Genomic DNA, 27,500 nt, shown 5'->3' with positions numbered 1-27,500 from the left:
GTAAATCATCTCTCCTCCCCCACAATCCCCTGCTGTCCGTCTCCTGCTGCTGCTTCTGTTGCGTAGAAACCGTCTCCGTGAATCCAGATAATGCTGTTCATACGGAGAGACACACCGGCCTCATCCTGACACGTTCAGTGGACCAAACCAACAATTCACACGTCGAGGGAATGTCTGGAAAATTTGCAGGATTATTTTTCTTCCCATCTACTGACAGACTCTTTATCTGCATTCAGAGAAGATTAACATTTACAGTAAGAACCGTACTGAAACTGATATTGAACATAAATAATGTCAAGTAAATGTAGCAATGAAGGGGGAAATAAAAAGGAACAAGATATAAAAACAGAAAATATGTATTCAACAAGAACCAATGAAATGAAGGCACTGCACTCATTCGTTCTGTCACACATTACGAGCGCCGTAAGAATTTTCCTGTCGTCGCTGTGAAGCTGCTTTGAACAATATGCATCGTGAAAAGCACTATATAACTGAAGATGAGAGCCCCATCTTCATGATTTTATATATATACATGGATGTAAACATAATCATTTATAATTTTGACTCATAACTTTTCTTAAAAAGGATTTAAATGCTGAAATGTGAGTTTTATCATTTTATAAAACTATTCGCTGTGTCCCAAATTGAAAACTTCCCTACAGGCAAAAAACAGTACGGCAAAAGAGAGTCTGAACGCATATTAGAAAAACAGGTAAAGTCCCCGGATGAGCATCTGATGACACTTTACTTTAAAACCAAAGCAAAAGTCATTCTTAATAATAGTAATAATAATGAGGAAAATGTGGTCAGTTCAGTGGAAACACAATATCAGCTCTGATCTACACACACACACACACTGTTAATGATGTACAGATGTAGAAAGACACTCGTTCATCTCTAGATGTTCTTCTGTCCTCTATCAGCGGGAACGTCCGTCCTGCACTGCTGTGTGGAAGACTAGTGATTTTGTTGTGAAACTGAAGAAAAGAGCAACAACAAAACCCAGTCTGCCTCTCAGCACAGGACACATCACCTGACACATCACCTGACACATCACCTGACACACCTGGGGTTTACCGGAGGCTGTTTTAGACGCTGATTTGAAAATGTTTCTGTGACTTAACTTAATATTTATTGAGTTATTTTATACTTAATATTCTGTAGTATTATTGATCTGACCCTATTGGATGAGCTGATGATGACATCTCTGTGTTTAGAGCTGAAATAAACTCGTTCCATAATTTACTGAAACAAACTGAACTGATTTGAATAATGTCTGTTTATGATTGTTTTACTGCTGAATTTAATTCTGTTTGCATCATTTTCTGTTATTTCTGATTGGAACAATCTGTGCTGTAAAAAGTGCTGTAGAAATAAAGGAGTTAAACAATAGAAGTGTTTGTAGAGAATCATAAAATATAATAAAGTCTCATCATGAAAACATCTCTGATTCATGACTTGAACATGAAAACCTGTTTGTCACTTCACTTTACACGGTCATACAATCTTTATGATAAACCAAATAAAATAATAGTAAACATTAATTTAAATAAATGATGTACATTTACCATGTCTCGAACCACAACAAACGAACAGAATAACTCCAGGGAACTTTATTCAGTGATTCCACACAATCATGTCTCTAAAACATTATTGAGATATTTAAAAAAAATGTTTTTATTTTTTATTTTTTTTTAATTAAATGTTTAACAGAAAAAAACAATAACAACAATTGTCATCGTCATATAACAATAAAACAATACACCAGAGTCCAGTCTTTCAGTCCAGATTAAGTGCCAAGTCCTTAAACACCTCCATTGTTCTCAAAGCCTTCAGGTTTTTATTTTAAATGTCTTTTCTGGCACAGCACGAGAACAGTGACGTCATACATGCCAGACGAGTTGTTCATGCATTCCGTGTTTACATCAGCTGACTGAATTCCAGCAGATGAATGATGGGAAATGTAGTTCCGTGATTCGCAGCGACACCGAGCAAGCGCTTGTGAATGGACTACATCCCCCACAAGTCTTCGCGCACCCTGTTTGCCGGTCGACGCATTGGCGTTCGTGACGCGTGACAGGTGCTGCTGTAGTTCTTTGCGCGGCTCGCGCTGTGCACTGACGGCGCGCGCGGACTACGATACCCAGCATTCCGAGCGGCGGTGGTAAACAGAGCTGTCAAACAACATCACCGACGCCATTTCGACAGCAGCCTTAAAATGGCAGTAAAATGCAGAGCGAGGATCGCTCCTCACTGAACAAGAAGCGACGCTCGCGTCCCGTGCTCGCCAATTCAGACGCGCTTTAACGGACATTTGAAGACGCCACGCGCCGAGAAGATGGATATCAGCACGGCGGTGTTTAACGCGGCGAGAGACGGAAAACTGAAACTCATCCAGAAGTTGCTGAGCAACAAAAGTCCGGAGGAGCTGGAGGCGCTGGCGGAGGAGAAGACGCAGGGCGGCACGCCGCTGCTCATCGCGTCTCGGTACGGACACCTGGAGGTTGTGGACTACCTGCTGGAGCACTGCAAGGCCAACGTGGAGCTCGGGGGCTCCGTGAACTTTGACGGCGAGACGATCGAAGGCGCTCCGCCGCTGTGGGCGGCCTCCGCCGCGGGACACCTGCCGGTGGTGAAGACGCTCCTGAAGCACGGAGCCTCGGTCAACAACACCACCCTGACCAACTCCACGCCGCTGCGCGCCGCCTGCTTCGACGGCCACCTGGAGATCGTCCGCTACCTGGTGGAGCACCGCGCCGACATGGAGGTGGCCAATCGGCACGGACACACCTGTCTGATGATCTCGTGTTACAAGGGCCACCGAGAGATCGCCAAGTTCCTGCTGGAGCGAGGGGCCGACGTCAACCGCAAGAGCGTGAAGGGCAACACGGCTCTGCACGACTGCGCCGAGTCCGGGAGCCTGGAGATCATGAAGATGCTGCTGAAGTGCGAGGCGCGCATGGAGCGGGACGGCTACGGCATGACGCCGCTGCTGGCCGCCAGCGTCACCGGCCACACCAACATCGTGGAGTACCTGGTGCACCAGCCGCGCGCCAGCCGAGAGGAGCGGGTCGACGCGCTGGAGCTGCTGGGAGCCACGTTCGTGGACAAGAAGCGCGACCTGCTGGGCGCCATGCGCTACTGGAGGAGAGCGATGGAGCTGCGGCAGGCGGGCGAGAAGGCGGGCGGATTCCTGGCCAAACCACCTCCGGGGCCGCCGGTGCCGGCGTACGACTGCGCCCGCGAGGTGTCCACGGCCGAGGAGCTGGAGGCGCTGATCACCGACCCGGACGAGATGCGCATGCAGGCGCTGCTGGTGAGGGAGCGCATCCTCGGCCCCTCGCACCCCGACACCTCCTACTACATCCGCTACCGCGGCGCCGTCTACGCCGACTCGGGCAACTTCCAGCGCTGCATCAGCCTGTGGAAGTACGCGCTGGACATGCAGCAGAGCAACCTGGACCCGCTCAGCCCCATGACGGCCAGCAGCTTCCTCTCCTTCGCCGAGCTCTTCTCCTTCGTGCTGCAGGACCGCGCCAAGGGCACCCTGTGCACCCGCGTCACCTTCCAGGACCTGATGGGCGTCCTGGGCAAGAGCGTGCGGGAGGTGGAGCGAGCCGTGGCGCAGCGGGACAGCCCTCCGGAGGCGCCGCAGTTCACCAAAGCGCTGTCCATCATCCTGCACCTGGTCTTCCTGCTGGAGAAGCTGGACTGCGCTCCGGAGCAGGAGCACCACAAGCGGCAGACCGTTTACCGGCTGCTGAAGCTGAACCCGCGGGCGCGGAGCGGCTACACGCCGCTGCACATGGCCGTGGACAAGGACACCACGTCGGTGGGCCGCTACCCGGTGGGCCGCTTCCCGTCGCTGGCCGTGGCCAACCTGCTGCTGGAGTGCGGGGCCGACGTGGACTCGCGCGACTGCGAGAACAACACGCCGCTGCACGTGGCCGCCGCCAACGGCTGCCCCGAGATCATGGCGGCGCTGATCCGGTCCGGCGCTCACTTCGACGCCACCAACGCCCAGCGCAAGACGGCCTACGAGCTGCTGGACGAGCAGAGCAGCGGGCGACACGCGCTGCAGCCGCTCAACTACGTCACGCTGCAGTGTCTGGCGGCCCGAGCCATCGAGAAACACAGACTTCCCTACAAAGGGCTCATCTCAGAGGAAATGGAGGCGTTCATCGAGCTGCACTGACCTCACACGTGACCTCCGGCCAGAACCCAAGCAATAATCCCAGAACTCGTGGTGCGAGCGCTGGGACGGGCCGCGGACTCGAGCCCCGGTCTCTCTTGTGTGTGCAGGAAGTGAACGTTCCGCCTCTTTGTGTTGGTTGCTGTTCTTTGATTGACAGGGCTTCATCACACACGACGAACTGCTTGTCGATCGCATGCAGAGCAGTGATGTGTCCGATGCAAACTGAAATGCAAAAGCAAAACTTTTTCTATCAGACTCTGTAGTTTGACTGTCATGACATGCTTTAGTTCTTCCCATCGATGATCCTGATCCTGAAGGACTTTGAAGCCCACGGTGCCAAATACTAGCCTTACATGATCATCTTTTCTAATGTGTGTGATTTTAATGTGTTTTTATTGAGTGACTGGCGGAGTTTCCTTTCATTTGGGGAGTGACTGTAATATATAGAACTTGGCACTTTATCCACCCTACATGAGAACAGCTATTTTTGAATCGCTGACGTTACATTGATATCTATGCAGTTTATTACGGGGGTGCTTTTGGAGTGACAGATCTGGCTGTTTTTGTGTTTTTTCTCTGCAGGGTTATGTGAAAAGCTTCATATGCATTGCAGTCTTATTCTAATTGCCTTTAAGTTTATTTCTTCTTGGTAAGACTTGGTATGGCTGAGGTGATTTGTGTTTTTTTGCCGTCTGTCATTGTAAATGCCACCTGAATGAAAGCACTTTGAAAATGTTAACACTTTGTTTAACCTCTTAAACCAGAGACTTCAGAAACTACAACCTGATTTGGTTAATTTAAGACAATTTACTACAAGACAAAAAGTGTGTGGAGATGCCTGAATAAAACTCAAGTGTCCCATCCGTCCGTCTGTCCGTCTGTCTGTCAGAGTAAAGACTGACCCGTGTGGATCTGAAGTCCGTCTGCGTGAAGAGACGTAACCCGTGCCGTGTGTCTGGACTATCTTTCCAGGTCGGGATGATCGCAGATGTCAGAAGCGCATCGTCGAACCGCTTTCCAGTGGTTATGAAGGTTTTCCTTTTGACACATTTTCACATGCCCTCTTTAATAGCTCATGTGTTTCTGATGTTTCTCAGTCTTGATTCCAGTGTCGGCTGCTGTCAGATCAACACTTTCCTCTTTTAATGAGAGCGAACGTCGCTTTCGATCCTGTGATTTTCATCTTACGCTGACTTACATTTCTACACTTAACGTTATGTCAGTTTGTCTCATGAAAACGTGTTCAGGTCACATTTCACCCCTAAACCAAGAAACCATGTAAAGAAAATAGAATTTAAGTAGTGTCAGGTCAGTTTTGGTTCATTTTAGGTTTTCTTTATTTTCAGTTCAACTTATTTCATTAGTTATTATCAATGCAACTTTTCTCATTTTCATTTAGTTCAAGTTTTTCAACTAATATTTTATTTTAAGCTTTATTTAAATGAACAGAAATGTTTTTAGTTAATGATAATAACTCATTCATCACTGAATCATCTCAGAAGCTGCAGAAAAATAAAAATCAGTAAATTAAAATGTTCTTTCAATTGAGAATTGCATTTGTAAATTATAATTCTAAGCATGCATCGTGCTTTTAATTTATTCTGATTTTAGTGTGTATCTTTGTGTCTGAACAGGCAGTTTTTCTTCACTCATTGCTGGACAAAAGCTTCATTTTCTTTATGCAAAATTACTAATTTTATCCAAGTTTGATCATATTGAAATATTGATTCTGGGGTGAAATATGACATTTCTTTCTCAGGAGCAGATTTTAAAGCTGACAACGCGAGCAACAAAGGTTAGTGTTGTTTTATTTGTCTGTTTGTTGCAGAAATGTTGTTGTTCGGGTGTTAAAGGCTCGTTTTCTTGTTTCTGTTCTGCTCTGATTGCTGATAGAGTTGTCGAATTCACACACAGTGTTTGTTTCAATCGTCTCATGGCCATTTTAACATGTGGCCCAGTTTAATTCTGTTCACTTAAAATCTCTAACCTTTATGTGCAGAAATATGTTGAGATTTTTTACGTTATTTGAAGGTAATAATATCTTGTTTTATTTCCCATCAGCCCTCTCTCGAGCTGCCATTGAAGGTCTTGTTTGTGGAAGGCAGGTCATGTATACAACAGAAACTCGATCTGGCAGGCCGAGCTGATATAAATAGCGTGTCATGAACATCTGTGCGCTCCTGAGGACCGCCGTGTGTCTCCGTGACTATTTTAGGCGAATCCTTCAGAGGTCTGGGTCAGTCTTTACATCCACATTCACACCGGATCTTTCCATCAGCTCACAGAAACTGATGGTAATGGCTTCATTACACCTGGCCTGTAACAGATGCTGAACGACAGAAGGGGTCAAATATTGAAATATGATGTAAGGTTACAAGTTAAATGTGAATGTGAGATGTGTGGCCTACGCACACTTTTATTCTGCTGCATTGAATTTAGTTTAACTTTGTTGAAACGGATCATTCATACTCTGACGTGTGAAAACATGTTTTTACAAAATGGTGGAAAACTGTTTAAAACTATTATTATTAAACGATTGTTAACCACACAAACAAAAACAGTCGTTTATGCAGTTCCTCATCTGATTTCTCTTCATTCTCCGCTGCAGAACAAACTCTGATCCGGACGGATCACGTTACAGTCTTCGGATCAAAGGTTGGATGTTCTTCATGCTGTAAAAATGATTTTTTCCAAGTTGTAAATAAAACAAAGATTACTGGAGTGTGTTTTACATGACAAGAAACCAATTCGGTCTTGGTCCTTCAAATGTTCATGTTTAATTCAGTGTTACTTGTGATTATTTGGGATTTACTGGCAGTTTCTAAGAGAAATTTGCTTCAGAGTAAATCCTGCATCCGTTCTGCAGCGACACCGATCTGCTGGTGTGATGTGAAGCAGCTGGTTAGTGAGGGTTAGACATGATGAGGGCTTGTTGTAAAGAGTCTTTCTACACTTGAAAATATATTTAAGTCTAAATTTAGGATTTATGTATTTGAATTGCATATCAAATTTCCATGCATTTGGATAACATTGTTTGAACATAAACTAATAAATGCAATGTGATGCATATTTATCAGTTATAAATTAAACGGGTCAGATTTCTGTAAAAGTATTGATAAACTGAGTGTGTTTTTAGTGCATGATAACCAGCTTAATGTGTTTATCTTTAATAAATCCAGTTTGTTTCAATCACATATTTTAACTGATTGAATATTGCTTGGTTCACATCTAGCCGTATTTCATTTTAATAAGTTTAATTGTTTTCACCATGAGCAGATTTATGCTGATTGTAAGCAATATGAATACATGCATTTTGAAAATGTGATTTAAATAAAATCAAATGCAAATAGTTATACTAACTGTGAAACAAACTATTCAATTAATACAAATATGACATTGAAACAAGTTGCATTTATTATAAATATATAAACCTGGTTATTGTGAATTTAATACACATTCAGTTTATTAGTACTTATACAGAAGTCTTACCCGTTTCATTTATGTATGACTGACAAATATGTATCGCATTAGTTTGTGTAAAAACTCTGCAATCCAAATGTATGGAACTGTTCTATGCAACTGAAATGAATAAATCTTAAACTCGATCCTGCCCTCACTGACCCTCCAGCTGCCCTCAGATCAGATGATAACACAATAGAGCCTTTATGACATCAGATGCGCTCACAGCTCGAGTGACGTCACGCGCGTCGCGGCCAGCAGAGGGCGCGCGCCTGCAGCAGCGGATCTATTGTTTGATTCTGATCCGACAGAAAAAATCAAGCGAATATTTGTGTGTGTTTTTGAAATCGTCTTCCATCGCAATGGTCAGAAATCAACTTTCTCATTATTACCACCTGACATTTGCCCCTGGAACTGGTTTGTAGTTGTTTTCTAATGACACACATTATAGAGTGTCCCCTAGAATAGAATAGAATAGAATAGAATAGAACATGTTTTAAACAGATTTAACTGTTATTTAACCCCATGTTTAAATAATTTTATGTCGCTGTGTCACAAATCATGCTTTTGTAAATCATAATTATGACAGCCTAAAATATGAAATTATGATATATACTAAATCGAAATTAGGGCTTAAAAAGTCAATCATGACATAAGGTCATACTTCCGACATTTTTAATCTCACAATTACTACTTAGTATGTCGTAATTTCGACTTTTTGTGTCATAATTATTTTTTACCAAAGCAGGATTTTTTCTTATCTGGCGGAAATGCGCTTCCAGGTTTGAGGTTAGTGATGAGATTTCATTTCATTTATTTAAGTGTAATGTAATTAAATGCAACGCGTTGTTTTCATTATGCTTCTTCAGGAGCTGGTCAGCACTCAAGTCTCTAAATAAGCTCGCGCTGAGACGCTCCATTGTTTCTGGAGGAGTCGTGAACGCGCTTTCCGTCACGTCATCCCTGGGAGGAGGGAGCGCGCACCAGGGTGCGAGGAGGAGGATGAGGAGAGGAGGAGGAGGGTACCAAGGAGGAGAGGCTGCTGCCTGCGAGCATCGATGACATCAACGAGCACAAGAATCTCCGGAGGCTTCTGGAAATGGAGGCGCGCGAGTGAGAGATCCGCGTTTCTGCCTTATAACGGAATATGATGCTCGAGTCTCCCGGAGCTCTTCAACGGCACCGTCACGCAGGTAAACGGCGCTTTTTGGCCTGTGCGCGAGAGTCAATCGCATGGCAGTATCAGCTGAATGAAAGATAAAGGAATATGCGAGGCGTCCGTGTGTGTGTGTGTGTGTGTGTGCGCGCGCTCAGATTACACCTCCGAAAAACACCCGGAAACACCCGAGGATCAACCTGCTTTACCTGGTTAACCTGGCGGTTAGTCTGTGGTTAAGGCGCGGGTGTTTCTGGATATCAAAGGTGCGGGATGTTCGGGATTTTGTTTATTAAAGTCAATAGATTATTTATTGGAGTATTTCTCTGGATCGGGTTCGTGTCGATCCAGACGCTTTTGCGCCTTTGTTCCGATTTCGCTCAAGATCTCTTTCTCTCCTGATTCACATCTGAAACATTGAGTGGAAAAGCCGTAATTCGTGTCGGAAGGCGGATAATTGAAGTGAGATCTGTGTTTTCTGGGCGTTGAGTGAATCTCTGTCAGTGATAATGGCAGATAAGAGTGAAATATGAAGGAAAATTACTGAGCAGCTTCTCTGGGACTCCAGCTAACAAAGCCCGTGTGCGCGCATAGAAATGATGATTCTACACGATTCTGATTAAAATGGGTTTATTATTGCTTGGTTAATACATAAAATATACATAAAATAAACAGCACCAATAAAATATTACCAGCACAAAGAATATGATTTCTGCTAGTGTTAAACCGCACTAACACACAGAAGCTGCTGAAGTCAGTTTTAATGAGCTGTTGTAAAAATCATCAGATTGAACTCTACATTTGTGTGTGTGTGTGTGTGTGTGTGTTATCATTTGCTGAAGAAAAAACAGCACAATAATGCGTGAGTGGTTGCCAGGGTGTTGCTAAGGTGTAGTGTTTATTGTGCTTGACTCTGAGCTACGCTCATCTTCAGCATCAGCAGTTCCTCGCTCTGCATCTCACGGGTTTCTCATAATGATCTCAGCTGTTTCTGAAAATCCTGCCAGATTCTCTCAATGTTATAAATGGTTGTGTTCCAACTTCCTGTTCATGTCATTTCAAGCAGCACTGGGATTTAATATGCCTTAATTCTGTATTAAACCTCTAAGTCTGAGAGATGAAATTCTCAAACAGGGTTTATCTGCAGTTTATCTATATTAGCTGAACTGTTTCTAACGTGTGCTGAAGAATATCAGAATAATTATTTTTATTGGTGTTATCAAGAGAATAGATGTTCAGTGTCTGTTTTTAAATAGATATCCTTTCAGAAACACTGAAAGTGCTGTTACTTTACTGAGTGATCAGACTTAAACAGCTGGAAAAATCCCACAGACCCACATTGAATATTTTGGGGGTGGAGTGTAAGAAACCACCTAGCGACTGTATCTCAACATGCTAAAAACCACTTAGAGCACCTTAGCAACAACCTGACAACCACTCAGAGCACCTCAGCTAATAACACCCTAGCAACACCCTGACAACTGCTCAGAGCACCTTAGCAACACCCTGACAACTTCTTAGAGCACCTTAGCAACACCCTGACAACCACTCAGAGCACCTTAGCTCATTACACCTTAGCAACACCCTGACAACTTCTTAGAGCACCTTAGCAACACCCTGACAACCACTCAGAGCACCTTAGCTCATAACACCTTAGCAACACCCTGAGAACCGCTAATTATTACACCTTAGCAACACCCTGAGAACCGCTAATTATTACACCTTAGCAACACCCTGAGAACCGCTAATTATTACACCTTAGCAACACCCTGACAACTGCCCAGAGCACCTTAGCAACACCCTGAGAACCACTCATTACACCTTAGCATTGTGCTGTTTTTTCTTCAGAAGATGGAAAGAAGGCTTAATATTTCATGCACAATATTGTGATAGATATTGAAGGTTTTTTTCAGCACAGCTTTGTTTTTATCAACAGCTCATTAGAGAGCAGCTGTGAGTACAGAATACATGCAATGGTGCGGTTTAATAACAGAAGAAATGATATTGTTTGTGCTCATATCCCTGTATTAAACCTCAATCATCATCCTTCTGTAATCTCTCCTGTTCAGTCAGACGCACTGATAGGAAAATTGTTGTAATTCTCCTGGTCCACAGCTCATGTTTTTATCTTCTGCTGCAACATTCAGTGGTCCGGCCATTGCTCAGATGTGCAGGCGGTGTTTCATTTCTCTGTTTTAAGATGCTCTGCATTGTTTTGTGTGTGTGTGCAGGCTCTAGTGAAGGCTTGTTAAGTAGGTTACGTCTCTCGCCTGCGGAGGTTAGTATCTCTCGGGCTGATAACACGCTCTGTGCTGGAGCGCTGTGACAGGAAAGCATTGAGGCAGGTTAACAGTGAGACAGGTTAGCTTCATTTGACTTTCCAAATGATTTGAACATAAATGCATTTCTTGAATATTTTGCACTGTTAGGGCCTCCATCGTTCCGGATTGACAGTCGATCTCAGGACTGTCTCACGCTCCTCTCCCTCGGCGCTGTGATGTGTGATTGCTTTCCTGATCCGCAGGACGTGTAGATGGCGTCCGCCGTCCAGCATTGATTGGCCGTTCTGACGGGTCTGGAGCGATTTGACTGACAGCAGTGAGAGATTGTAGGAGAGATGTTGAGAAGATGGCCGACTCTGCCGTGGACAGAGAAAGGCACTCGAGTGCTGAGCGTGTTATTTCAGACCGTCTCACAGACAAACACTTCTGGATGCGTTTGGGAATACAAGGTAGAATCGCTCAGCATCCGTGCGCCGAAGCGTCTGTAATGGCAGCGACGGCTCAGGTTTCTCTGCTGGCTGTGAAATTGGGTTATTTGCTGTTTTTTGCTGGATCTTGCTAACGTGTAACCTTGAGAGCATTTTATGCAAAAGACTGAAGGAAAGACAGATGGTATATGATCGTATCGGCACGGCCCTGACCATGTAAACGCTCTCGTTGACGTATTAAGCTTTCAGTCCAGAAGGAACTTGTAGATGATCTAAGGAAATGTACTGTCAAATGTTTTTAATGCACTTAAGTAGCTGATTTTTCCTTGTACATTATTGACCAACAGCGCAGGTCATTGAGTTCAAGTGTGTATAAAGCTTTTCATGATACTAATGTTTCAGATTTGGTTGAAAAAATGCTTGTTTCATTGTTACAATTTAGGAATTATTCTGTTATCAGTCCGAGATCAAAGTAACGTCCATGTGACAGTGATGCGTGCTATAATATAGTCACTCGAGGGGTTTCTTTAATAAATGCTTTGATTCGAATCGCTTTATTTCTACAGCATTTATAGATTCAATAGAGTCGTCATTCAGATCAATTCAGTTCAGATCAATAATATTACTGAATATTAAGTGTCTGGTAGACACATCTCTCACATCTGACCGTGTGTTATATATACTGTTCATTTAGAAGCTGGTCTGGTCTGAAGAAGTTTGGCTGTGAAACGCGAATCTCTGTGATTTCTGTGACCGTATCTATCCGTGTGGGTCAGTTGTGTCCGGTTTGTGTTTGACTCGATGAAATGTCTGATTAATGTATACCAGAGCCCATATGCCGCTGTGTTGACCTCTGACCTCAACAGATTGGACTCCTGTAGGGTCGCCATCATGAAGTGGAGTAACAGTGAATGGAGGAGAGCAGATGTCCTGTCGCTCTGTTCCTCATTTGCTCTTTAATATTGATCTTTTGGCCTTGAAATTTACAGGCTTCATTCACAAGAGCAGGAAACATCAATCGATGGAGTCGATAACGCGTCACTCAGTGTCGTCCGATGATCCGAGAGAGAGAGAGAGACCTCGGGATAAAGACCTCCAGGCTTCACCTTTATTTCACAATACACAGCGTTTCAAAGAAGCTTTCGAAAAAATCATGTGTGTTATAGTCACAAAGTGTGTGTGTTCATGTTCATACGGCACTAATAACAGCTCTAAGATGAAGCACATGTCATGAGGTTAAACAGACGAAATGATGCTGTCGTTCCACGTGTTATTAAGGCTTGTGATTTCAGTATGAGGATCATTTTTGGCCGAACTGTCATAAGGGTTGAAATCATCTTTGGCACAAGGAATCTCAGCACGTTCAGACCGTCTTATGAATGATTTTTTAATCCTAAATGTGATTTGTGTCTCGCTGCACAACCTGATACTCGACTGAAATCACCGTCTTACGGTAATGTGCGGCGATTCAATCCTGCATTTCTGCTGTAATTATGACCACGCTGCTCGTTTTTAAATATTTTATTAGTGTTGAAATATTAAATGAATTAAACATGACTCGTTTTGTGTTTGTAGAAGATTAGTTATTGAGGCGGGGAAAGAAATATGAAAATAAGGAAAAGAGGAAAATGACAGAATCAATGATGCAAGCTTCATCGAATATGAGACTTGATTAATTGTAAGTCATCCTGTGGTCCGCTGGAAATCTGAGGCCTGAGAGCCGCTGATCTACAAATACTGAATCACGTGTTCGTTTCTATCTGTTGTCTGCTGTTTAAGTAGTCAGATAAACTACAGGCTACAAACGCTCTGGCTATTTTCTAATTCCTTTTAGTTGGAAACTCACTGTGATCAGCTGACAGCCCTCAGGACGTGTCAGATTAGCCCTTGTTCACCACTGATGTAATTTTAATGTTTCATTCTGCAGGAACTAAAGATATAAGTGCCGCGGCGGCCGGAGTGATTTATTAAAGATAAAATAGTCCAGGAGAGAAAATCAGCCGTAGATTGTGGAGGCAGATCAGCGTCTGATTTATTGCTCACATGCACTAAAACACTGAACTTTAACATGCTAAACTGGTGCAACTGAAAGATCTGCTTTACAGCTGTTTGCTCTGAGAGTTATGATTCAGAAGCAATTTTTCCAAATTGGCCTGAGTTCAACACACACACACACACGCACACACACACACACACACACACACACACACACACACACACACACACACACACACACACACACACACACACACACACACACACACACACACACACACACACACAGTATCACCCCAGACAGGCTGATTGAACACGCGTGTGCCGTTACTGCAGGATGCTGTGAAACACCAGCCAATCAGATTTGAGCTTGAGTGTGTCGGTTCAGACGTGTGCTGACAGGTGCAGGTGTCGTGATGGATGTCAGTCAGTCTGTAGGTCAGTCTGAGATCAGACGAGCTCGTTACCGGCCGCTGATTAACACAAGATGAATGAGACGGCTGGAGAAGCGTGACGCAGCGGCAGAAACTCATGAACTCGAAAATTCACTCGAAATGTGATGTGCAAAAACATCCAACTAAATTCAGACTGCGTTTTGAACCTGAATGCCTTTCTTCCTTCTGCAGAAGATATAAAATTATTTTCTTCCTCAGTATTTCTGTCTTGCCAATGGAAAAATAAAATTAAAGGATTAGTTCACTTCAGAATGAAAATTTCCTGATAATTTACTCTCCTCCATGTCATCCAAGATGTCCATGTCTTTCTTTCTTCAGTGGAAAAGAAATGAAGGTTTTTGAAGAAAACATTCCAGGATTGTTCTCCATATAGTGGACTTCACTGGGGTTCAACGGGTTGAACCGGAAGCACCGATCGAGTGTTTACAAAGCAAAAGTTTTTCGCCCTACTGCAGTGATTCCGTCTACGTCACGCGTGACCTTTCCAACATGATTACGTCATGCGTGGAGCATCACAGAGCAGTGCAAGACGAGCATTTGTGGTTAAAAAGTATATAATGTTTATTTTTTTAGAAAATGAGCGATGGTTTCTCTAGATGAGACTCTTATTCCTCGTCTGGGATCATGTAGAGCTCTTTGAAGCTGCACTGAAACTGACATTTGGACCTTCAACCTGTTGAACCCCAGTGAAGTCCACTATATGGAGAAAAACCCTGGAATGTTTTCCTCAAAAACCTTCATTTCTTTTCCACTGAGGAAAGAAAGACATGAACATCTTGGATGACATGGAGGAGAGTAAATTATCAGGAAATTTTCATCCTGAAGTGAACTAATCCTTTAATTGTTTTTAATTTCTCAGAAAATAAGTCTTAATATCTTCAGTCATTTCTCTTCTCCAGTAAATGTATCTTGATTTAAGAATGTTTAGATATTTTCGCTGGAAAACAAGACAGAAACACTGAGGAAGAACAGAGTTTTGTAGTGCACAAACATTTAAATGAATGACACATACAGTAACTGTTGATATTTTATCTATCTCTAATCACTGTGTTTTTCCATCTCTATGATGAGACCAGAAGCAGAGAAGTGTGTGAAGCTTAAAGAGCCGCAGTTGAGTTAGAAGTGAGTGAATGAGAGAGAGAGAGAGGTGAAGCGTGCGGTTTGTGCGGCCTCGCTCACGGGCATCTGCTTAATAAACGCAGCTCTCTCTTATCTGCACCGGCCTTTGATTCCAGTTGCCCTTAAAAGCTGCAGCCCACAATGGAGCTCTTGTGGCGGAGCTGATGCGCTGTCATACACTCATTTGTAATAACAGCAGATTAAAAAGGATGATCCGGGCTTTACGAGGCCCGTTTCCGGGGCAGGAGGGGGTTGTGAAGCGACGTAACGTACAGAAGCAGTCGCCCTTTTGCTGTTCACCTGCATCTGATATCATTGCAGTATTTCACTGAACTCATTCTGTAAATATCTAATGATCTTTTCCTGATCTGAAGCTTAGAGTCATTCGTTCATTTGAGTAGTTTCAGCAACCCTTTATGTGCATTAATCTGCGTTTTAAAGTCCCCATGAAATCAAAATTAACAGTTTTCATGTTTTTAATGGAATATTGCAGTATGTTCTAAATGATTTATCATTATTGTGTTCCTGGTAATCTTGAATCAGAATATCTTCCTCTTGCAGCATCTCTTCTCTTCTCTGATGATGAGGGCGGGGCAACCTGTCACTCACATGAGATCCACCAATAGCAAACCACAACGTCCAATCAGACAAAATGAAGCCCCGCCCTACATTTGTTCTTGTTCCTGAAGCGTTTCACTCGGATATACGACACAATCTTTCATACCGACAGTAAAGCGGCTTTGAATGTGTTTTTGGTTCATGTAGGTTTTGTCACACCAGCGTTATTTTGAAGTGCTTCGTCAGAGCTGTCCTGATGAGACTGTCAGTCAAACACGACATCAGCAGACCTGTTATTATCTTACTGCTAATTTAGCAGAACTGTCAGTGCAAACGCTTCCTCTGTCCGTCTGAATATTCAGTTATTCATTGGTCCGTTCATTCACGGGTTGTGAAGTCAGTGTGTTCATGTCTTTGTATGAGGGAAAGAATGCCTGTGTTTGAGTGTGTCTGTAATGCGAGTCTGGATGGATCTCAAGCGCTCGTGCTCGTGGGAGACGCTGCTATTTATAGCGCCTTTCTCATATCGCCCAGTTTCTGCCGAAAGATTCTCGCCTGTTTGCGGCTGTCGTCTGATCAGCTGAAGAAGTCTGGAGGAAATCGCCATCATTCTCAGATGTTACGAACACACACACACACACACACACACACACACCGTTACGAGCTGCTGCTGTTGGACTCGTATGAAGCTGGAGCTGCAGGGGATTCGCTTCATTTGCCGTTAATCCACCTGCATCGTTAGTCTGGGCTTCAGGAGGCCGCAGGGAGCGGGTCGGTTAATTCAGAACCAGCGCGAGCTCAGGCGGGTTCGCTGAAGCGCGTCACACTGAAGCTCCTGTAGCTCAAATTGCTCCAGAAGTTAATGCTGGTTCTGATAGAAAGGTGTCAGAATACACACGTATGGAGCTGCATAGCTGCTGACCAGTCAGGGTGCCCATGCTGACCCCTGTCCACCGCCGAAAGAGCCAACAGTGGACATCTGAACTGGTTTGAGGAGCACAACAACGAGTTTGAGGTGTTGACTTGACCTCCAAATTCCCCAGATCTCAATCCAGTCGAGCATCTGTGGGATGTGCTGAACAAACAAGTCCGATTCATGCAGGATCCACCTCACATCTTAGGTCATGAGCATCACCATAGAACCAAGCTGACCAATTTAACTTCCTCTAATGGTAGCTTTATATAATCAGGCCGTGGTTTCCCACGTACACTTAGAATAATATTACAATAATCAGAGGTTGAGGCTCACCTTATTCAGACTGGTCTATCAACACTCTGTTGTTCTGAAACCCATTATTAGTCTCTACAGTCTAATTACACATGACTAACGCCAGTGTGTTAGTCGGAGCTCTGAAACTCCAGCTGGCGTGCCCCGACGCTCCACAAGCTGAGCTTTAGTCCGTTACTAACCTGAGCATAGATTTGTGCTGTTATGGACGTAATCTACTAGAGTTAATCATTTCTGAGTCAATCAGAACAAATTCAAACATAACAATTTATTAACCAGGGAATAGAACAATAATTCAAATCCAATTCAAAGAATAAAACATTCATCAATAATAAACATCATCAATTCAGAAATCAAATAATTTAGAAGCATTTATCTGGCAATGAAACAGACTAAACACAGCAGATCTGTCTACAGATTCACTGAACCTTTTGCCATCTCTCCTTAAATACCCAGATAATTCAGCAGGGTTACCAAATGGTGCTGCCTGCAATTATAATTAGGATTTGGTGCCCTATTCAGGGGGCCACAAATGGCCAATCAGAATTTGTGATTAAATAGGTTATCTATACCTGTAGAAGAGAGCACTTATTTACATACAGGAGGTAGTTTGAATGAAGGACCCGGGGGACGGCACACCTTAAGTGGCACACAATATCCTTAAATATCCTCAACACAATATCAGTATCCTCCAAATCTTCTAGAACTGCTTGGAAGTTTGTACTGAGAATGAGACCATTTTACCTGGCACATTTCAAATGATACCAAACATGTATATTCACTTGTTGTGCACACCTAACATTGCATATATTTTGAGCAAGTTTTAGGTGAGGGAGAGAGGATGGGGAACAGGGAGTGATGGGAAGAGTGTAACGGTGAGGTGTGAACTCGCAGTGATGCGTCTCGGATGCAGGAGAGTGTTCGATTGTTCATTCTCAGGAAAGTCCTTTTAGGGAAAAGTTGTCATCAGTCCAGACGGTCGAGGGGCTGCTTTGACTAACACAATATTAGGAAGGTGGTCATAATGTACACCACTGTGTGTATATATATATATATATATATATATATGTATTAGGGCTGTCAATAGATAAATTTTTTTAATTGCACACCCTTAATCGCGATTAATCGCACACTTATTGTGAAATTAAGCATACACCATTTATCTTGTTTAACACGTCCATTTTGCCATCATTGCCTATATCCAACAAAATAAACCATCAGATTGAAGTGTGATTTTCACAAAACCGTATTTTTCAGCTTTTTTCAATGTAAATTTGCACTTGCAGACTCCAAAAGGACACCAAATAACCAAATGATATGATTTCATATAATTCATACATTTTTGTAGGCTACACCAGTGCACCCATAAAAAAATCATACATTTCAATTCAAACACAGCAAAAAATCCAGTTTCAGAATTCAGTGTACAGTGTGTGCAACAGCAAAGAGCTTGTTTACATTTTAGACAAGTCAAGTCGATGCTGAACAGAATCACATGGAGATGCCAAAAAAACCTAAACCAACCACCTTGACCTGCATATATACGAAGTACACAGCAACATAGACAGGACAAATCCAAACATTATCCTGAATGTGTGTGAAGAAAACGTGAATGTACTGAAATGTGTCTGTGCATAAATACACTGTGCGATCAGTGCGTCGAGAGAGCGCTCATACATGATTTGTTTGCGCATAAAGATAACAGACTCACGCGTTAACGTACGACTCCTGTACGTCACCGCAGTCGTCTTTACTTTGATTGGAATCCTCATCCATCAAAACTTTCATAGCAAGAAGCTGGTTTGCTTATCTGGCCATACAGGGGTGGGATGTTTCGACGTTCCGTTCAGACGGGAACAGCGTGATGCGGGAGGGCTCGCGCTCTTCAGATACAATGACACAATATGACAGAGAGCTCGTGTTTTAAAGCGAAACAGACACTGGAGTGAATAATTCTCTCTGCCATCTCTGATATAATCAGCATGGACTTGAAGATCATCTATGTACGTAACGTAAATTTAATTATGACGCAATTTTCACATGCTTCCGTAATTTTTTTGCGTTAAATATGCATTAAATTATTTTAAACCTAACCCTAATTAATCACATATGTTAACATGTCAACGTTGACAGCTCTAATATATATGTCTGTGTGTGTGTGTATATATGTATATATGTAGAGCATAAATATTCATGTCTTCTTCTTATTATTGTTTATTGGTGCTATATTTCCAATATTTACCTAAATCTCACCAAACATATTTTGCACCTTCAATTGTTTTAACTGACGCCGTTTTATCTCAAAATGGCTAAATATCAGTCGATTCATCTTCATTATTAGCTGATGAAATGAATCTGTTCAAACTTCATTAATGCAGATTGTGTCTCTGGTGTTTGTTCAGTCAGAATTCAGAATCTGTTTTATTATATTTATCAGTTATGGCTTCAGTCAGCATCATTTATGTAGTGTAGCGCAGAAACCAAAGTACTGACATTTAGAGCGATTTCACCTGCTTCATTGTCACTAAATTTTCCTCTGTCACCTGCCAGCGTTCCACTGGCTCCAGCTCGTGTTTTCCGTGTGTTCCGGCGGGCTTCACGTATGCAGTGGCAGCATGACTCCGCGCCATCTGTCCGCACCGAAGCCGCCAAACGCACAGACTTCATCCAGAGTCCCTGAGAACATGGCATTTACCAGTCCTGTCTGCCGGCGCTTATTCAAGCCCGCTTAAGTGCTCAGATTGATGGTTTGCGTGAAGGACGGTGGGTTTTCTGCTTGTGTGAGAGTCAGCGACACTAGATGAAGCCAGCGGGTGGATCTGACAAAGCCCTGCCAGATGAATTTCAGCTCTGGACGGATTCCAGTTGTAGCCTGCAGGGGTTTGAGCTCAGTGGCAGAAAAATACCATTTGTTCTGCAGGATCAAAGACTTTTATGTTAAACAGTGTTTATGCTTCCAACACACTCACCGATCACACGTGAGCAGGGCGACTAGCCCTAACCCACACCGAGATATACGTCTGAAGACGGCTCTAATGATGCATCTGGTTCTTCTGAAGGTGAAATAGTCACTGGATTTGACAGGATAGTGAAATTAAACCTTTGAAACGTAATCAGAGTTTTGATTTATCTAGTCAAGTCAGCTTTATTTCTACAGCGCTTTAAACAGTACAGATTGTTTCAAAGCAGCTTCACAGTAACAAACATGAAAATGATGATCAGTGATGCTCTGAATTTATCTGTATCATATAAAGTGTTAGAGAAATAAAGCTGACTTGACTTGTTTCATCAAATGCTGTTGATTTTGACATTTAAATGTGAAGTTACAGTTAAAGACTAAATCGGGATGTAAAACCACTAGTAAGTGGTTTGTGCTGCATGATGCTGATGCTGAATGGAGTGTCAGTGGAGGGAAGCAGACGCTGCGCTTCAGGGTCGAAGCTCAAGCTTGTTTGCAGAGTGAACTCCAGCATTTCAGCTGTTAAGCATTAGTGTCATTTTCATACACATCTGCACTGGCGCGAGCTTCATTTAACATCGATCACATGCACAATCTGCTGCCGCCACCCTCCGTAAGCGGCTTGCGGCTGTGAGCGTGTCTTTTGCCTGTCTGTTGACCCGCAGTCTGTCGCTCTGCAGATGTCCTGACCCTCGACAGCTGGAGGCTCGTTCACGGACTGTAAGACGGCCACTCAGATCCCAGCCGCGGCTAAACCCTCACCCACTGTACTAGTACTAACGTCGTGGCATCAGTTGACTAGACTTCCATTGTAAACAATGTTGAGTCTGTGCTGCTCAACACCAGATTATCATGTGACCGTTCGTGGAAAGTCGAACGTTGTTTAAACGTTACTACCTGTTTCAGAATGTTCAGAGAACAATAAGCAGTGAATTAGGAGAACAAAACTAAACAGCTATATATATATATATATATTTAACCTCATGACTTGAGCAACAAGCTGAAATTATATGTATGAAGAACCAATCGTATTAGAGAAAAATCTTGTTCCTTTTGTCATGCACTTGTTCTATATAAACTGGGATTCTCTCTGAGATCGATCTGAGCTCCTCCAGCCGTGATTAAAGCATACTCAGTGTCTGGAGTCTGATCACCGTCTAGTGTTTATAGGGGGCGAGATGACGATTGGGAGACGTGCAGGTTAACTTTAGTCAGGTGCGTAGGGGAATTTATGCCTCAAATGCTTGAAACTTTGTATTACTAGCTTTTCTCATGTTCATTGCCTCATTAAGATGAAGCGCTTGTTGATTCCCTTATTTGTAAGTCGCTTTGTATAAAAGCATCTGCTAAATGAATAAATGTAGCGTATCATTTTTTTTGCATTACAATAATGAGAATTTGATTAAATGTGTTTAGTTGTCAAGAAAATTGTCATAATACAGAACAGTCTTCATTTTCTTTATGCAAAACATCATTTCTTTGATTTGGCATGCGTTAGTATTTTAACTCACAGTACATCAGGTAATGAATGATGTGATTCTTTGGGTTTGACCTCAGCTCAGGGTCACATGACCGCTGGCCACGAATCCTGTCTGCTGGCTGCTTTGGATGGTTGCCATAGAAACCATATTCCCAGCGGCCGCTGGTCTAATCTGTGGACGATCACAGCCAGCAGCGGTGAAGGTAGAGAGAGAGAGGGGTGGTTGACTAGGCAACAGTAAGACAAGATACGCCTCGATGCACCAGAGATAAATAACAGCTTCAGATGGAGAGAGAGTCAGAAGCGTCAGTGCTGCTGTTAGTCTGACCGACCGACAGATATCACAGCGGACAGACGTTTATGTCTAATGACAATCACACTGATGCATTTCTGTTTCGTTCGTGTTCCTCGTCTTACTGTGATCGGTTCATCACCGCAGGTCATTCTGGGGGAAAAAACGTTTGTCTTTCATCAAAATGCCCAATTGATTTCGATTTGATTTCGTCTCTTCTTAACAAATCATCAAATAGCTGTTTAGACACTGTTTTAGCAAACTAAACCACTTTCTTTCTGTTTCTCATTGAATATCCTGCTTCACTCAGAAATACAGTAATAACATGCCGTCACATGCTCAAACAGATCGGTGTTGTGAAAGTGTGACAGCTGACAGGGAACGTTCTGGTAACGTTAATAGAATGTTTTTTCAAAGTTATCTGGTCTTTAATAGTGTTCTCGGAACAAACATTAGCACAAAAACATTATTTATTCATCATTCATGGAACTTTTTTCTGAAATGTTTTAGATGGACATTCGTCTAACATTTTTTAAATGTTACTGCTTGTTTCAGAACGTTCAAAAGTAACGTTCCCATAACGTTTGAAGAACGATACAGTGGAATGTTCCCTTAACATTCACGTAACCAAGAATTAAAAAAAAAAACATTTAAAAACTGGATGTTTTGAACGTTCAGAGCATTCAGAAATAAGTTTTTCATAACTTAATGGGAACGTTAGCAGAACGTTCTTAAGGACGTATTTTTTGTGAGCTGGTGAGTGACTCTGAACATGAAAGCGTCACGCAGCGTCTGTTAAAGAAACACGTTCCCGTGACGTCTGCAGCTCTTTCTCATGGTAAAATCACCGTAACGCACGGCCTCTCGTGGCTCGCTGCTATATTAGAGAATCTTTCTTGTGTGTTATATAATATTTGTTCATTTAAATCTCCCATGTCGTGTCTGATTGTAGGAATACCGGATCAGACCGCTGAGGATTATGAAAACCAGGACATGAAGCTCAAACACATCTAGAAAAAAAGAGAAGCGAGTGCGGTGAGTATCTGTCATCTGTGTGTGTGTGCCGGATAATGATATCCCTTCATTCCCTCTATTTTTGGATGTGTCGTCTCTTCCAGCGCTCAGCTCGAGCGTGATTTGCATGTGTCACGGGATCGTCTGAACTTTGACGAGGCCCGACAGCAAAGCCAAACTCCACTGCACGTTTGTTTCCTCGAGCAAAGGAAATAAACACATTTTAGAAAGTCTGTTCGTTTTGCACTTTACCTTTGATGATCTCACTGCGCAGACGCCACCTGAATTTTAGTTGCGTATTTGCATGTGTGTAACGACACCTCTGAGATCTCCCGCGTCGGCCTGAAGGCAGACAACAACATTTCACGCGGTATTTTGGAGGCAGTTTGGAACTAATGGTGCATTTCCACACTGCTGCCGTCGGCCGTTTTATGAGCATATGCTCGTGCTGGTCTTTAGCTGCTGTTTGATGATCCGATGTTGAACTGTGTTTGTGGAGCGACTCCACATCTGGCGGGATCGCAGGGTCCTGACCCGAGCAGAATCACTGGACAGTCGACATGCAGCAATCAGGCGTTCGGCAGATCCCGGAGAACGGCGCAGGCGCGGCACGTGAACCGCTGGAGGAGATTACAGGGACTCGAGTTCATACTCTCTGAGAGGAAACGCTTCTATATAGGAGCCTGAAGGGTTCCGTCAGACGCTTCATTTAAAGAACTTCCCATCATGGGATCATTTTATGGATTTAGTGTCAATTAATTAATTTTAATTAAATTTTATGACTCAACAGCTTGTAAACATTCTTTATCATTAGAAAAACATTTAAAATAACCTGTTAAACATGAAATCATTATGTAATCTTTCTGCTCGTATAGAAGCTTTTTGGCATAAACTTTCCCTAGAGTTCTTGAACCCACTGAATCTTTTCAACTAAGAGGGACAGATGCGCACAAGCTTCACAATTCATAGTCCTGTTTCTCATGTTTGAGTTTTTTTGGGTTTTTTAGCATCTCAAATGTTTCTCTTACACCACAGAAAACTGTTCTTCCTTAGTGTTTCTGTCTCGTTTTCCAGCACAAATATCTAAACATTCTTAAATCAAGATACATTTACTGGAGAAGAGAAATGACTGAAGATATTAAGTCTTATTTTATGAATAAATGTATTAAAAGGAAGTGAGTTTGTGCTTCAAAAATAAACCAAATTCAAAGGGAAAACAAGATTATTTTCCTAACTCGCTTCATTTTAATACATTTATTCAAGTCTTAATATCTTCAGTCATTTCTCCTCTCCAGTAAATGTATCTTGATTTAAGAATGTTTAGATATTTGTGCTGGAAAACGAGACAGAAACACTGAGGAAGAACAGAGTTTTTGCAGTGGGTCTCTGGAGCTCACCTGTTCTTCGGTTATTGTTCACGTGAATAAAAAAGCAGAACGTCTGTGTAACGTGGAGCCGATTGATATCGGATGCAGCTTCAACCGCTCCGCACACCTACGTACAGCCCTGGATGAGAATAATCGATTTTTCAGAGTAAATATTGACTTCTGGCTGTGAAAGTTTTGCAGTTCTCTGCTGAATCGCAGAAGCCTCTGCCGTGGGTGAAAAATTCCCTCCCTCCCGGAAGACGGCGGTCCAAGCTGCACTTAATGTGAAGGCCGGAGAGTAAAACGCACAATGCCCGGAAGTTTTTCAATAATTAATGGGCTCTCTCGTAAAAAATCCATATCCATATAAGTGGAGTGATGGTGTGAGGCTTGACATGACGTCTGCTGCACACGAGCGCTTTACTCGCGTCTGTTTGAGTGCGTTTATTCTAATCAGAGTCCAGGCGGTGAAAGCGTTTACTCTGTGTTAAACATCCGCTGTACAGTCGTCCGTAATGAGCCGCGTCTGCACAACATCAAAACACAGCTTCACTCGCAGCGATGATGAACGGATTCCATCAACTTCAGTCTTGTGCCATAAATATTGCAGTTTATTTTGCAACCATATTGTATTTTTTTGCAAATGTTTTCACAGATATTAATGCAAGATTCTGCGTTACTTCTACACTGAAATAAATGATGTTCCTCAGTACTTTTCTCTTGCTGTAAGTAGCATTGATTAATATTGTCATAAGTTACATTTATGAATATTGTCATTGTAACATTTGTTAATATTGTCGTAAGCAACATTTATGAATATTTTCGTAAGTAACATTTATTAATATTGTCTTTGTAACATTTATTAATATTGTCTTTGTAACATTTGTTAATATTGTCGTTGTAACATTTGTTAATATTGTCGTTGTAACATTTGTTAATATTGTCGTAAGCAACATTTATGAATATTGTCATTGTAACATTTAATATTGTCGTTGTAACATTTGTTAATATTGTCGTTGTAACATTTGTTAATATTGTCGTTGTAACATTTGTTAATATTGTCGTAAGCAACATTTATGAATATTGTCATTGTAACATTTATTAATATTGTCGTTGTAACATTTGTTAATATTGTCGTTGTAACATTTGTTAATATTGTCGTAAGCAACATTTATGAATATTGTCGTAAGTAACATCGATTAATATTTTCGTAAGTAACATTTATGAATATTGTCATTGTAACATTTATGAATATTGTCGTTGTAACATTTGTTAATATTGTCGTAAGCAACATTTATGAATATTGTCGTAAGTAACATCGATTAATATTTTCGTAAGTAACATTAATATTGTCTTTGTAACATTTTTTAATATTGTCATTGTAACTTTTGTTAATATTGTCGTAAGCAACATTTATGAATATTGTCATAAGCAACATTTATGAATATTGTCGTAAGTAACATCGATTAATATTTTCGTAAGTAACATTTATGAATATTGTCGTAAGTAGCATTTATTAATATTGTCGTTGTAACATTTGTTATTGTCGCAAGTAACATTTATTTATATTGTCGTAATTAACATTTATGAATATTGTCGTAAGAAACATTTATTAATATGGTCATTGTAACATTGGTTATTGTCGCAAGTAACATTTATGAATATTGTCGTAAGTAGCATTTATTAATATTGTCGTTGTAACATTTGTTATTGTCGCAAGTAATATTTATAAATATTGTCGTAATTAACATTTATAAATATTGTCGTAAGAAACATTTATTAATATGGTCATTGTAACATTTGTTATTGTCGTAAGTAACATTTTTGAATATTGTTGTAAATAGCATTAATTGATATTGTGGTCTTCGTTCTGTCAGATGTTCTGAGCTTTATAACCGTTACGGCAGCGTATCGAACAGCTTCAGTGTCGTTTGTATCTTAACTAGATGATGATTAAGCTCAGCTCTGGTTAACACAGTAAGTGTGTGTGTGTGTGTGTGTGTGTGTGTTCTCTCCGTCTGCAGTGCATCTGGACGTCGGTGAAGCCGTCGAGGGTCATGGCTGTCCGGGTCGGCAGAGGTCCGGTCCTCCCGGTGCTGCTGCTCCTCTTCATCTGCCTGCAGAACTCCTGCGACGCCTTGTGTAGGTCTAACGCGCTGTTGTTGGTATGGTAACAATGCGATGTCCTTTTGTGATGGGATGTCGTCATGGAAACTAAGCAGAGGCTGATGCTGTTTTACTGCAATGAATTATTAAAACAGGAAGATTCATGTCTGGTGGACGCTGGAATGAACATGAATTTAACTCTCCTGAATAGCTCTGCATTCTCACCCCAAAAATACTGAAGATTTAGCTTTATTTCTACAGTACAGATCATTCCCAAACAGCAGAATATCAGAATCACTGATGCAAACTTCATCAAATATGAGACACATTCAGATTCAGCTCTACAGAAGACAATAGAGTCATAATTCAGTTCAGTTCAGTAACTGTTTGAATCAGTGTGACTGTAATACTGTCAGTATAACTGCTTTATATGAGACTTTATTCAGAGATCAACAAAGACACGAGTGTTTTTACTAGTTGGAAACACATAAATACACTGATTGCTGTAATTCAAACATGGTGTGAACGCAGAATGAGTTAATAATGTAAATAATGATCACTCTGATTCACTGTGAACATGTTCTCACAGTGTCACATGACATGAGAGCAATGATGTCATTTCCTCTCATAGCAGTCGTCATGGGGATGTTTGCAGGGATGATTGTGTGTGTGCGTGTGTGTGTGTGCCTGTGTGTGTGTGTGCGTGTGTGTGTGTGTGCGTTTGTGTGTGTGTGCGTGTGCGTGTGTGTGTGCGTGTGTGTGTGTGTGTGTGTGTGTGTTTGTGTGTGTGTGTGTGTGTGCGTGTGCGTGTGTGCGTGTGCGTGTGCGCGTGCGCGTGCGTGTGTGTGCGTGTGTGTGTGTGTGTGTGTGTGTGTGTGTGTCTCACCTGCAGATGTATGTGGGTTTCATGATGAATGTCACGGGATCAGCCTCGGCTCGCTGTAACTTGCCGCTATGGCAACAGGACACCGCGGCGATGATCCTGCGCTCAGAGCGCTGTATCTATGACTACAGCTGTGTGTGTGTGTGTGTGTGTGTGTGTGTGTGTCTCACCTGCAGATGTATGTGGGTTTCATGATGAATGTCACGGGATCAGCCTCGGCTCGCTGTAACTTGCCGCTATGGCAACAGGACACCGCGGCGATGATCCTGCGCTCAGAGCGCTGTATCTATGACTACAGCTGTGTGTGTGTGTGTGTGTGTGTGTTGTAGAATCTGATCCTCTTGCGCTCAGAGTCGAGTGTTTAGTGACCTGCTCGAGTCAGTCTGAGAGTCACGCTGGTGTTTATTCATTCAGTCTCTGACTCTTTATTCTCTCACTGACATCAGATATTTCTCTGTCATTAGAACAATATGGATTTTTCAAAATCCTAAGATATTGATACTAAAACAGACTGATATTATAAT

The 27,500-nt window shown here is 42.3% G+C and overlaps 2 protein-coding genes across 13 annotated transcripts in view; both read left to right on the top strand.

Annotated features, from left to right (window-relative positions):
• The first annotated feature begins 2,197 nt into the window (after positions 1-2,197).
• On the top strand, positions 2,198-4,330 carry fem1a (fem-1 homolog a). Its single transcript, XM_067362674.1, has one exon. It carries the CDS (start codon positions 2,339-2,341, stop codon positions 4,193-4,195), a length of 1,857 nt encoding a protein of 618 aa, XP_067218775.1. The 5' UTR covers positions 2,198-2,338; the 3' UTR covers positions 4,196-4,330.
• Positions 4,331-4,465: 135 nt separating this feature from the next.
• The window catches only part of ptprsb (protein tyrosine phosphatase receptor type Sb), an 80,959-nt gene continuing 57,924 nt past the window's right edge, over positions 4,466-27,500 (top strand). For 8 of the 12 annotated variants that reach the window (XM_067362672.1, XM_067362673.1, XM_067362667.1 and 5 more), the window contains exons 1-8: positions 4,466-5,227; positions 5,955-5,990; positions 6,257-6,560; positions 6,804-6,850; positions 8,524-8,847; positions 22,559-22,641; positions 24,643-24,712; positions 26,012-26,129. In XM_067362672.1, the coding sequence (XP_067218773.1) occupies positions 26,045-26,129 (85 nt within the window). In that variant the 5' untranslated portion in view covers positions 4,466-5,227; positions 5,955-5,990; positions 6,257-6,560; ... (3 more) ...; positions 24,643-24,712; positions 26,012-26,044. Of the gene's footprint in view, positions 5,991-6,256; positions 6,561-6,803; positions 6,851-8,523; positions 8,848-22,558; positions 22,642-24,642; positions 24,713-26,011; positions 26,130-27,500 lie in introns of all 12 variants that reach the window. The other 4 variants (XM_067362665.1, XM_067362664.1, XM_067362663.1 and 1 more) reach the window with 4 other exon arrangements.

This window comes from Chanodichthys erythropterus, chromosome 16 (genome assembly GCF_024489055.1).
Source record: "Chanodichthys erythropterus isolate Z2021 chromosome 16, ASM2448905v1, whole genome shotgun sequence".
NCBI classification, from domain to species: domain Eukaryota; kingdom Metazoa; phylum Chordata; class Actinopteri; order Cypriniformes; family Xenocyprididae; genus Chanodichthys; species Chanodichthys erythropterus.
Note: the sequence above shows the minus strand (reverse complement) of the source record. Positions and strands in the feature narration are given on the sequence as shown.